Here is a 12,573-nt window from a genome sequence, read left to right as displayed (position 1 = left end):
CCAGAGCCTGGCCCTGTGGTCCAACCCTCTCCTAGCCCCTTCCTCAGGGAGGTGACCCCAGGCTGAGTGGGTCTGCAACTCTCTGCTGATGGTAATGAGAGGTCTCGGCTGGGGGCAGGTGGAAAGAAACCATATAAAGGGGCTGTGGAGACACAGGTTACAGGTTAGGACTAAGACCCTGGGCCATCTCCCATGGCTGTCTCCCAGCCCTCAGGACCCAGGAGGTCACATCTAGGCCAATCCCCAGGTCAGCCTTGGTCTAGCTCCTATATATCTTTCTAACTTCCTGCCTAGGAAGCTACGAGATCCTGGGCTCTGTCCCAACCCTGATGTTGACAAGACCCGGACACCCTGCTGCCTGACACCCAAGCTGGTTGCCAGGACCCCCTCCTGCCTCCCACCCAAACCCTGCCCCCCTATTCTCTCCGGGTAATTAGATTCCTCTCAATTAGCAGATTACGATCATTACCAGCTCATCTGGCAACTAAGCTCAGCACCCACAGCTGTGGAAAGGGGGGTGCCAAGAGGGGCACACTGGGGTCATGGGCAAACATGAGAGACGTGTGAAGAGCAGGGCTATGACCTGCCAGAAGGTCTGAGGCTGCCAAAAGGTGACAATGCGTCTTCTGACGAGAGACTTCTGCCAGAGGAGTGGGAGACCCCTGGAGTAGGGGCAAAACCCCCAACTCCCCAAAGGCAGTCTGGGAGCAGATGGAGCTGGCAAAGCGTTAAACAGGCCAGGGCTGGGTCTTGGCAGGAGCTGAGGAGAACGGGCTGCTGGGTGTTCAGTCTGGGCCCAAGCCTCCCAGCAAGTGTGCGTGTGCCCACTGAAATCCCTCAGCTTTCTCTCAGCGTTCTATAAAGCCAGGCCCAGGGAGGCAGGCAAGCAGGGCGAAGGTCAGAGGGCCAGCAGGCCAGGGAGCCTGGAGGGTCTCCCTCTAAAGCAGCTAGTGCAGAAGGCTGAGGCAGTGGGAGGGGGAGATTTACCAAGACTCTGGATTCATTATTCATGAGCCAGCAGCAAGGACTCCAATTTAAATGCTAATGTGGGGGGGCCTGACTCAGCTGCCCCTCTCATACCTCCACCCCCAGCCCAGGCACAAGTGGAGTCCAAGCTGGCTCCAAGGTTCGTAGGGGTTTATTTGGGCCTGGGGAGGGAGGCCAGAAGTCCTGGGCCACACATGTGGCTCCTTGCAAGGGAGAATTCTGCCTGGTTTCCTCAGATCCTTTCTGGACAGAGCTGGCCAGGCAGGCAGTAGCCCGAAGGGGAGTGGGCAGCACCCCCTCACAGGATGATCTGGTTGGTGAAGCTTCGACTCAGCTCCTTGTGTGGCAGAACTATCGAGTTCAAGATGAGCACCTCGGCAGGGATCCGGACGCGGCAGCCTGAAGCGTGCGTGAGGACACCAGGAGCAAGCAGGTCATGAGAGGTGATGGGGGAGGAAGCCTGGGCCATGACCAGGCCATCAAGAGGGGGCCCTCCCTGCCCATCTGTGCTCCTGGTCTCAGCCCCCAGTGACTCATTCAGGCCGAGTACATGACAGGATCTTGGTAATTATTTGTTGAAAGAATACACACACACACACACACACACACACACACACACGTACGCACACACTTGCATGATACATACAAGACATCACCTGTGGAGCTTCCCAACCCTTACCCCTAACCCCCACAAACCATACCCAGAATAGTAATGGCAGGAAGTAGCTTTCCATCCTTGAAGAGACTCTCACTGTCCATGCGGGCTCGGGGATCATTGGGATTAGGGTCATTGGGAGTCCCCTCTACGCGGGCCCAGCGCCCCACAGTGCTTCCCCAGCCCACGATACTGTGAAGGACACAGGTGTGCTCCTGTCAAATAGGATGGTTCAAGGTGAGTGGAATGGGAAGTAAGCATAAGAATGTGTGGAAGGGAGATGCAGAGCCTAGCGCTTACCCTTCTTGCCCTGGGAGGCATCCCTGGGCCCTCCCCCTCAGCCATTTTGGGTACCACACACTACTGTGTGCCTGGTTCCTACCTGCAAAGTGGCTCCATGAAGGACAATGCTCTCTCGCAGACGCACACCCTCGCCCAAAGTCACCCCCTTCCCAATGGAGACATTGGGGCCCAGCTGTGGAGAGAATGGGGGGACGGAGGATGCTCAAGGCCCCATAACAGGTGAGCCAAAGCGGAGAGACGCACCAGCATCTAAGCCCAGTCCTTGGGTATCCCCACCAATCCCAACAGCCTCTCCCTGAGGTTGAGGCCACAGCTTACCACAGCGGATGGGGCCACTTTAGCAGTTGGATGGATGTAAACGTTTCCTAGAAGCAGAAGAAACAACCTGAGGGCAGATACCCCGAAACACATTTGGACGGGGGTGGGGGGTGGGGGTAGACTGAGCCTTCACTTCCGCACCTGAGGTGAAGAGTATAGGCTCCCAGGGTGTGGGACAGTAAATGGCAATGATGGGACGGGGTGGTACCTCTGATTCGTGGGCCCCCTGGAGTGTGTTTGGCTAGCCGTTCTGGGTGAGTGATCTGGTATCGGCTCAGATATAGACGGGAGGCATAGAGGGCTGAGCTAGGGGTCAGACAAGGGAGTGAGACACTCATGGTCCAGCAGGACCTGTGCCTACCATCCCAATGCCACTCTCAGAGCCTCAAGATCAGAGGCAGTCTTTTCCCAAACCCCCACATACCCTGCAGACTTGATCTGGCTCCAGATACCATCAGTGAGGTGCACATAGATTTGGCCCTGCCCGGCTAGGGCCGAGAACACATCCTGCTCCAGTCGGATGGTCCCTGCCCCAGGCCATGAGCCTGGAGATTCCTCTCTGGCCAGGAAAGGAGAAGACATCAGAACTGAAGGGGCTTTCGCCACCTCTTCGAGGCCTCTAGCTTGGCTCCTCTATCAAGGTCTATCCAAATTCTAGGGACTTCTTCTCCTACCCTTGATAGACTGCTTTCACTGGGGAGCCCCATGCCTAGCTGGATCCCACTCCTCCCATCCTTGTCACGTCTATCCTCCCCCCAGTCACCCATCTAGTCGCCCTCCCTTACTGGATGGCACAAAAAAAAAAAAAAAAAAAAAACAAACAAACTCACCCCAGAGCAAGGCAGCTGGTGAGGGCAGAGACAGTCACAGAGAGAGGGGGGAAAGAGATGGTAGAGATGCCAGCTCAGCGGAAACAAGAGACAGAGAAGCCAGGAGAGATGGGGAGAAGCAGAGACATGGTGGAGTAAGAAATGGTTGTCAGCAGATGAATGAGGCGTGAGATGGGATCTGGGCGGGAGAAGCCTAATAGGCAGCTTTCAGGCTTGGGAAGGACGAACCTCACATGAGCAAGCAGGTCTCTGGGCAGCCTGTGTGTGTGTAAACGTGTGTGTGTCTGCACTTGAGCACATGGGCACCCAAGTGTGTGTTGCCGTCTGTTCTGAAAGATGTCTCTGGGACACCCAGGGCTGGAGAGAAATGGACCAGAAGGGGAATAGGCAGGCAGTGACAGAGGAGGAGCTGGGGTGTATAAGGAAGAGGGACAGAATGGGGTTAGAAGGGGAGGGGCTTAGGGAGGCTAGCTAGAGAGGACACTGGGAAAGGGCAAAGGGAGAGAGGGTGAGAAGGGTGACATGGAACCTTCAGAGCCTGGCAGGGGGCAGGAGTCTGGGTCTAGGATGTTTGGGGTTGGGTCCCAGGGTCATGGAGGCTGCCTCACAGTTGCCTATCCTGTTGGTTACGCTGGAAAACATCCCGAAGAGGCTTCAGGGCTTCTGGGGAGAAAAGGTAGATGCCACAGTTGATGATGTCACTGATAAAGGTGCTGGGTTTCTCCACATAGTGTAGGACCTAAGGACGTGAAAACAGAAAGGATAGTGGAGGGCGGACCACCACCAACAACAACACAATCTCATGCTCTCATTCCCAGGCCTAAACGGTAGCCCACCCCTTGCCTCTACCAGGCTCTACATCCCCAGAGGGCTACCTGCTCTACCCTCCCTAAGCTCTAGCATTGCAGGAGCACAGCTCCAGGCCACTGGGATGTCCTTCCCTCCTCCTCTGGAAAACCCACCTTTAGAAACCCAGTTGACATTGTTACCCCTCAGTCCTCTCCTGCCAGTTCCACGTGGCTATTCGGGCCTGTCACCCCTGACCTCGGGACGTACCTCACTCAGGCCACTGTGCCATTTCTAAGGATTGGCCTCTGACTCTTTTTCCTGTAGACTGAGGTTTCAGGGGGCATAGGAAATGTGGTTCTGTTTCTCTCATGTCTAGCTGATGCCAGCCTCAAAACTGCGTGTATTCATATGCACATACATGTACATTACATATGTTTTATATATATTAAATTATAAATAAATCAAATGGTTCTTGTGTCAAAATCAGTGAGATTCAGGGACAGGGACTCTCACAGACAGAGACAATGCCCCTTTGCCTTAGGGAGTATGCTCCTACCTCAGTAATTATGGTGCACCATGCACCTCCTACCTGTCTTTGCACAAACTGTTCTCTCTGCCTGCTCACCCTGCTCCTGAAGGAAGCCCTGTCCCCCACTCAAGCCATCACCGGGCCTCTCTTCTGTGTTCCAGAGTGCCCCGTGCATACATTTATTAAGACATCACACCTACAGAAATGAACTGGCAGCCCCCCCCCCCCCGTCACTCTTTCTTAAAGGGCTCCAAGGGAAGGGTAGGGGGTATGGTACCCACACTGTCCTATCCACTGGACATGATGGGGTCCACCTTAGAGTGTTCTCAGCATTCTCTAGAGGTATGGGGCTGATCTTGCAGAGGGGTGCCCAGCCCCCGTTCTGCTCTCACCTCATGCGTCTGTGGATTCTCAACAATGCAGCCGTAGTTGAGGGATTGTGTCCTGTTAGCCTGAGAGACAGACATATCCGAGACAGTGACCTGCCTTCTCCAGGGCAGCCGAGGCTGTTTTCTCTCCTTTCCTTTCCTTCCCCTCTAACACCTGGCACGTAGCTCTGACACTGACAGGCCTTCAGCAGAGTCGGGAGCTGACAGCTGCCCTCCCTCTCCCTACTTCCCAGCAACCAAAGGGCTCAGGGTTACCAATGACACCTCCATTCCCGTTGGGGCAGCACATCTCCCTCCCAGCAGTCATTTCTACTCTAAGACCTAGAGTGGTCCCAGCCTCTCTACAGCCTTCGACCCGCCCAGCCCTCTCTCTCACTGTGGTGCCGAGGAGTAAGAAAGGGTGGCGCTGGCGTCGGTGAGCATCCAACATGGCACACAGGGGGAAGTCCGAGCAGACGTCAGCATTGAGCACGAAGAAAGCCTCAGGTGCCCCAGCCAGGATCTGGTCCCGGAAATGATAGAGACCACCTCCTGTGCCAAGGGGAGCAAACTCCTGCAGGTATCTGTCCCCAGAAACCCCAGCCAACTCAGTGAGACACCATGAGCCAGGGTACCGGACTCACCCTCCCCCAATATCTCTGCCCTTGTCAGAAGTACTGGCCAAGGCCTGCAGAGAAACCTTATATTAAGCAATTCTGATGGCCAAAATAAGAATCCCTTGGGTATGAAATGAACCCTGACAAATACTGACTCAAACCACTCCAAGAACTTTGAGACTCTGTGTGTGCGTGTGTGTGTGTGTGTGTGTGTGTGTGTGTGTGTGCGTGTGTGTGTGTGCAGTGTGTGCATGCGCTCATGCATTCAAACACCTGATTGGAAGGTTAAACTCCTGCTGGGCAGCTTCTAGGAACTGGGTGAGGGCCTCATCAGGCTGGTAGAAGCCAATGAGCAGAATCTCCTGCATCCCAGGAACCTAGGACAAGAGAAGAGGTTGGGAGAGAAAAATTCTGATGGAATTAGGAGAATTTGGTCCAGAAGTCCAGAGGACACAAGTTCAGCTTCAGCTGTGTATCCTGGGTAATCAACCATTCTAGCCTGCTTTTCTTTTGGATAATGCAGAAGATAGAAGAGCCCTCAGTCTAAAGCTTTCCATTTCACTATATTCTCCCATGCACCTGAACTGGAACCCACTCTAAGAATGACTTCAGCTACCAAGTTACATTAATGTATAATCCAGTCACCTTTTCTCCCTTTCCTTATCCAGGGCCCCCTCTTTCTCTCTCAGTACTGGGGACTGAACCTAAGGCCTCACACATACTAGACAAGTGCTCTCTCTCTGATCTATATCTGTAGCTCATGCATGTGTGTGCATGCATGGGTGGGCACACATGCCCATGTGAATTCATCCACCTGGAGGCCAAAGGTCAGGTCTCCCTTCAGGAATGGTCCACCTTGTGTGTGTGTGTGTGTGTGTGTGTGTGTGTGTGTGTGTCACGGTCTGAGACCTAATGATAAGGACAGACTGGCTGGCCAAGTAAGCCCCAGACTCAGTGCTGAGATTACAAGTGTCCATCACCATGACTGGCTCTTTATATAAGGTGATGGGGAGCTAACGTGGGTCCTCATGTTTCTGCAAGTCAGCACCATATCAAACGAACATCTCCCATTATATATTATCCTCAGTTCGATACCAGCATGAGACGAGGGTATAATCAAGGGTGTGCATTGAATTAGGCATTTTACAGTCTTGCTTCTCTACAAAGGAGGTCTAATCTCTACTTTACAGATAAGAAAACCAGAGCTCAAAGAAGGTAAGAATTCCACTTGCTCCGGGTCACAGAAGGGAGACTGGACTCAAGCCCAAACCTCACCTATTACAAAGCAATAAAGAAAAGGAGCTGCAGCATGGGCTCTGCGCTTTACCATCAACAAAGGCCCCCATGCCACGGCTCTAAATGCTCTTCTAGCTTCCTGCCTGGATTCACACTCCACACTGTAAAACTAGGTGTGAAATCCAAGCAGCAAGAGGCAGGGGAGTCAACAGGGCTAGCTGGAGCTCTGAACCACCCGAAGAAATGCCACTCACACAGGCACCTGTGAATGACAGCCCTTGAAGTTTCCTTGGTGGGAAAGGGGAGGCAGGCAGCAGGAAGGAGATGAGCGGGGAAGTGTAGTGTGAGAGAACCTACAGGGTTACCTGGGCACAAGCTTCTATATGGTGCTGGATCATAGGGACGCCCGCCACAGGAAACAGTGGTTTGGGCACCTCAAAAGACAAAGGCCTGAAACGAGTCCCTGGGAGAGGAGAGAATAGTTTAGCCTCCTACTTCCTGCTGTCCTAACCCCACCGACCGCTCCAGCCTACCCCTTCCCCTATTCAACAGCTCCTCACCCTTTTGAGGGCCTCCGATGAGGATCACAGCTTTGAGCATGATGGAGATCGCTACCTAAACCTCAACAGACAACAGAAGAATTACACTCAGATCTCACACTTCAAATCGCAGCACGTCGCCCTTTCCTAGGATGCAAACTCAAAAGTTCAGTACAGTCCTTCCTACCACCACCAATTTCATGCCAATCCAGAATTGAGTAGCCTTCAAAAACCTGCACCCCACTATTTGGCAGTGAAGAAATTCTGTAAACTCTGGGAACTCAACGGACTCCCTTGTCTGACCCCAAACATCAACAACCAGAAGCCTCCATCCCAATAACTCTCAAGCGTCTGCATCTTCTTTCTAGACGTTCGGCTCCGAATTCCAGCGGTGAATATGGAACCGCAAAAACCTCGCGTGAGCCCCGGGTATTTCATTTCAACCCTAAGAATGAACCCCGAGCAGCGTACTAGCACTAATCTTCATTAGATGAAGACCAATCCTAACAGCTCTGGGTGCTGAATGTGAATCCCACAACTGCATGTACTAAAACTCAGTCAAAGGACAGGTGTCTCTGACATGCCAAACACTACAAGCTCCAGCAGTGCCCGTACTGAGGACTGGTGCCAAATCTCTGGATTCCGAGGATTGGTTGCTGACCCTCTGGACCCCACAACTGAGTCTGTCCAATAGACGTTAGTTTCTCGTAGCCAAGGGTTATGGAACCAAAACAATCCAGGACATGAGGAGAGCAGGACGGGACCTCGGAGCCCTCCCTACGTCTAGGGTCTGTCCCCTACTCCAACCCTGGCCGCCACCCCTCCACGAAGTAGGTCCTTTTACCACTAGCTCCCTTTACGCCAGCTCTGCCGCCTGCTGCTGCTTGCTCCTTCCGCGTACGTGTCTCCTTACAACTCGCGAGAACGCCTTCACAGGGGATGCCGGGAGTTGTAGTTTTAAAAAGTCCTCTCCCAACTTTATTATACAGTTTGGTTAAGAGATCGAGGAGCGGACGTAAATAAGAAGAGAGAGAGGTGAAGGTGGAGGTAAAAAAGTTAGGCATGGGAACTAATATTGAGACCTAGGACTTCACAGTACGGGCTCAGGGACAGCGGAGAACTAGGGAGGATCCCGACTAGAGGAGCAGTGGGTGTGGCCAGCCTTGGAAGGGGCAGGGGCTGGGGCGCCGACGGCCGAAGGACGCCGCGCTTAGCCTGAGCCAAAGAAGAGAAGGCGGAGTCTTAGCTCCCGTGTTTGTCCTTCTGGGACGTTTGACACTGAGAGAAGTCCTGTTCCGGATTTACTGTCTGTGACTTGAAGCACCGGACTAGGCACGCTCTCCGGACGTCCTAGTGACACGCCCATTCTGTGACCTTGGCTTGTGGGTCTTGGAATAAGTTCGCGGCAGGTGCTGGGAGATTAAAAGGCAATGCCACAAAACAGAAAAAAGACTCGGAGGGTCAGAAAGAAAGCAGTTTTATTAAGCAAGACAGAGGAGGGTTTGGGCCCCACCGGCCGCTGGCCTCGCAGCCATGGCGAAAGGTCTGACAGTCCCTTTCAAGCCAAGTCCAACTGAGAAAAAGTGCTAGGTTCCTGCGCAGGCTGCAACCGCCAGGGGGTGTGGTCCGGCGAATGGTCCACGTGATTGTGTAGGTGCCAATTTCAACCCACCTGGGGGAGGTGTGGAGCGATGGAGAGTGGAGTTGTGGGTCAATTTACCCGCGTAGTGAGCTTAGTTAATTAGAATACTCTTTTCTTTGCAGTCCAGCGACCCTCATCCTTCTGCAAGGCTTCTGGGAACAGAACCAGTCCCAGAAAAAGCCCTGCTTTTACTGGAGATCCCAGCCCTTCCCTGCCGTCGTATTTGATGTTCTCTCTGTCTTTCATCCAGTTAACATTCGGAGGAGGCTAGCCCGGTATCTGGGCGGGCAGTGTTACTATGGTGTCTTTGCGTGTTAGTGTTATCGTGTCCCTTTTGAATCTTAGCCTGAACTAGATGAAGGGCGGGGAAACCCCACCTAAAAGCAAGGTGGGATAAGAGCATCACCTCTCCAACTAATATCTGGCCCAAATGTGCATTTGAATTCACACTATGATATCGGACAAATGACTAGCTTCTAAGGTTTTATCTCTGTAGCTATTAAACAGGACTTGGCCCTGTCCCTCCTTCTCTGGGTCAAGTAGAAGATCAAAGGAGCTCTCACAGTTTTTCGGAGACAGCTTTGAGTAGGGGAACATGCCCTAAGTTGGGAGCCAGAAACTGGATTTTAAATCTTGATTTACTCTATGGGCCCTCGCGTGGTACAACGGGAGCCCATAGCTGACTTCTCAGTCTGGGTAGAATCCGGTCCTGAAGTAGGAGAGGAAATTGTTAGGACGGTCTCGCCCTCCAGTGTGGAGGCTGGGCTCCTCATCACTCTGTGTGGACTAGACCCAGCTACAAAGGCGTGCCAGCCGTGGACCCTACTACTGCAGAGCCCGCAGGGTGGTGCTGTTGTGGACTATGGCACCAGTTCCTTCCACAAGGATGCATGCAGAGTCTGAGCAGTGGCAGAAGGCGTTGGCTAAACTGACCCAGGTAGTCCGACTTGCCCGCATCACCCGGGCCACTACATTGCTCAGCTCCTTGCACCTTTGCTCCAGCAGATGAACAGACCCGGGAGAGCTGAAATTCAGCTTGGCTGTGCTGCCTTCACCAGAATTATGCCTTCCAGTGGCTCCAGAACCCCGGGCAGGCCTTTCTCCCTCAGTTCTTTCTGAAGCCTACATCCCTACCACCACGCTAGGCCGGGCCAGTCCTCAGAGCTCCCATAATAGCAATGAAGCCTGCTCCCGGCCCAGTCTGCCAGCACACCACCTCCTTGTGTGGTGGGGGCCTCCAAGGGCCCCTTCTCCTTGGCCCACTAGATACCTAACCTGGAAATTGGGGTTGATGGGAGGGGGCCACCACTGTTCCTTTTAAAAATGGTCCTCTCTTGCCCTCAGCCTTTCTCCCCCAGCCCAGTGACTAGTGGTTCACACCATAGCTACAGTGCAGGTCTTGCAGCCTTCCTCTGGACTCCTTCACCCGTGACCCCTGTAGGAGGCCTGGATGCAGATGGAGATATTCTGGACCTGGGGGTCATTGATATCCAGAGTAATATCTTGGAAGTGTGGCAGCTGATTTGTCTGGTTTTTTTGTTTGTTTGTTTGTTTGTTTTGTCCCCCCCCCCCCAGGAACTGCTTTGGACATCTGAAGAGTAGACAACAAATATGGGGTGTGGGCAGGCTGTGCCAGAGGTTTTGCGTTTTCACCGCACTCCCTACTTAAGGAAAACACCCACCTGGGATTGAGACTGTCTGAAGCCTCGGCCAAGAATGGACTCCTCCTACAGAGGCTGACTTCAGGACCAGTTGGCTAGCTAGGTAGTTTGTAGGCCACCTCCCTGGATGTCACAGCAGGGTGGGGGGCAGGTAGGTATTCAGCACGAGGCTCTGATTTTATACACTGTTCCTTTCTTTGCCTTGTTTGGCATGGTTGTCCCCAATCCTCCCAGGAACCCCAGCCCCCACCCACTGGCCCAAGTGGGCTCCTTATTTAGCCCTAGGATGCCTGGGATGAGCTGCTTTAGGCTACACCACCACCTGACTAGCTGGACAGCTGGATATGACCCATCCCTTTTTAGGGCTAGGGGAATCAGATGTGGCAAACAGGAGACATGGCTTTATACTCATCTCAACCCCCAGGCAGACATGTAATGTCAGCTAAAGGCGTACAGGCATTTGTGGAAATATCCTTAAATACAGACAAGGTAGCCTTGAATTTTTTGGTCCATATAGCCAGTAGTGAAAGGACCACATGGCTGTCAAAACCAGTGAGAATGACCTGACCTAACAGCCACCCTTACCCCCAAGAGTCCTTTTGACACCATGCCCCCTGGTGGTTAGATGAAGTAAACCAGCAGGGTGCAGGAAAGATGTTTGAGAACAGCAGCCAACACCCTGACACCCCCCCCCCCCCCCCAATGACACCTTCATTCCCTACTCACTTCCCTCTTTGCGATAGGATAGGGTCTGGCTGGTCAGTACTATCCTTGAAGGTTAGCACTATGATGGACTCTCCAACCCCTAAGTCTGCTGAAGTCCGTTAGGGGCCTAAACTGGTGTGGAGGGGCATCAGACTGCCCACGGTAAAGATCCTCTCTCAGGGACTAGAGTGGAGTTCAGCCTGTGCAGGGCATCAAGTAGAAGCACTGTTTCCACTCACTGTAGGTACTCAGTGTGGGGCATTGCCACCTTTTGATCAGAACGGTTTTGACACCACTCTGCTGACATAAATTACCTTTGCTCGGCCGGGTTTGGAACAGGCAGTTCACATGCCATTTCCAATGGAGATGGGGAGGGAACTGCAGATCAAAGGGGGACGGGAGAGGAATTTTTACCATTTATCAAGATATGAGTTCAGGCACCTCATTTTTTATACGAATGCACTTGCTGCATGCGGAGGGAGATCCTCGCAAGCAAAGTGTGTATCTTCATAACTGGAATGACAGGCGGGCACGGTGTTTCTCTCATCCCTTCCCACTGCTTCTAACATCTTGTTCTTCTGTGACGATGGACCCCGCCTCTTTCCTGAGGTCCTGGGAAGTCGGAATGGCTGTTGGAGCTGGAGTCAAGGGGTCCTCAAACCAGTGTCCATGTTCTCTGTTTATAGTTAGAAGTTTGTTCCTTTCGTTTTGCCAAGAGTAAAGCTTCAAGGTAAAGCACAGAAAACCTGGATCCCTCTTTCCTCTACCTCAGGTCTAGAAAGCTCATTTCTGGAACCCTGGGACCATTGTTGGGTGTATCCAGTGGTGGTCCAAGAGACTCCTAACTTGCCATAGAGACAAGAAGGTCCAGCCTGATGTGTCCCTCAACCCTAGGAAATGCAGGACATGGCTTTCCTGGGCACTCACAACTGTTCCATGCCCTTGGATCTGTGTTCTAATCCCAAGAATCTGGGGTCGGAGCCCCTCCTAGTTCTTTCTACAGCTCTTCACACTGCCTCCTTTACCCAATTACTGAGATGAAATCCGTCTCGCCCTCGTCCTGGGGAAAGACTAAGGCCAGGGATGTGACGGGTCCATTCCAGAGCCCAGCATTCTTCAAGTTACTAAGAGGACGCATAGAAACGGAGGTGGTTCCCGGGATCTAGATAGAGGGTGGCTATGGAAACTCAGTAGGTGACCACAGTCTCCCTTCTAGAAATAAAAAGGAGCAAGATTCAAGGGAGGGGTTGTAAGGGCCTAAGGTACTCACTGGCATACCCTCTATACCCCTGAATCACTGCCAATGCCTAGAGAAGGCTAAACTACACTCAGGACTCACTCCGAGCCACCAGCCTTCTCCTTCCCACCCCACTCAGAGATCATACATTAAGTCC

At 52.9% G+C, this 12,573-nt stretch overlaps 1 protein-coding gene across 2 annotated transcripts; it reads right to left on the bottom strand.

Annotated features, from left to right (window-relative positions):
* Nucleotides 1–1,120: 1,120 nt before the first annotated feature.
* Gmppa (GDP-mannose pyrophosphorylase A) lies at nucleotides 1,121–8,086 on the bottom strand. 2 transcript variants are annotated; one of them, XM_041650183.1, is made up of 13 exons: nucleotides 8,016–8,086; nucleotides 7,193–7,253; nucleotides 6,998–7,095; nucleotides 5,670–5,773; nucleotides 5,177–5,363; nucleotides 4,804–4,863; nucleotides 3,702–3,832; nucleotides 2,688–2,822; nucleotides 2,472–2,569; nucleotides 2,264–2,310; nucleotides 2,025–2,117; nucleotides 1,689–1,857; nucleotides 1,121–1,386 (listed from the first exon to the last, which is right to left on the bottom strand). In XM_041650183.1, exons 2-13 carry the CDS (start codon nucleotides 7,230–7,232, stop codon nucleotides 1,286–1,288), a joined length of 1,263 nt encoding a protein of 420 aa, XP_041506117.1. In that variant the 5' UTR covers nucleotides 7,233–7,253; nucleotides 8,016–8,086; the 3' UTR covers nucleotides 1,121–1,285. The 2 variants fall into 2 exon arrangements, with proteins under 2 accessions (XP_041506117.1, XP_041506118.1); XM_041650184.1 differs by lacking the exon at nucleotides 8,016–8,086 and adding an exon at nucleotides 7,787–7,991.
* Nucleotides 8,087–12,573: the final 4,487 nt, after the last annotated feature.

This window comes from Microtus oregoni, unplaced genomic scaffold (assembly GCF_018167655.1).
Source record: "Microtus oregoni isolate MIOR12 unplaced genomic scaffold, Mior012 000004F_ref0000308, whole genome shotgun sequence".
Taxonomy (NCBI): domain Eukaryota; kingdom Metazoa; phylum Chordata; class Mammalia; order Rodentia; family Cricetidae; genus Microtus; species Microtus oregoni.
The sequence above is the reverse complement of the archived record's forward strand: the minus strand, read 5'-3'. Positions and strand labels throughout refer to the sequence as shown.

Excerpts from the sequence above, each read along its gene's own strand:
- Gmppa (XM_041650183.1), bottom strand. The coding sequence starts at position 7,232 with ATGCTCAAAGCTGTGATCCTCATCGGAGGCCCTCAAAAGG. Across the intron at positions 7,096-7,192 it reads CATCGGAGGCCCTCAAAAGG|GGACTCGTTTCAGGCCTTTG; the intron begins GTGAGGAGCTGT and ends CTCCTCTCCCAG. Across the intron at positions 5,364-5,669 it reads GAGTTTAACCTTCCAATCAG|ATACCTGCAGGAGTTTGCTC; the intron begins GTGTTTGAATGC and ends TTCTGGGGACAG.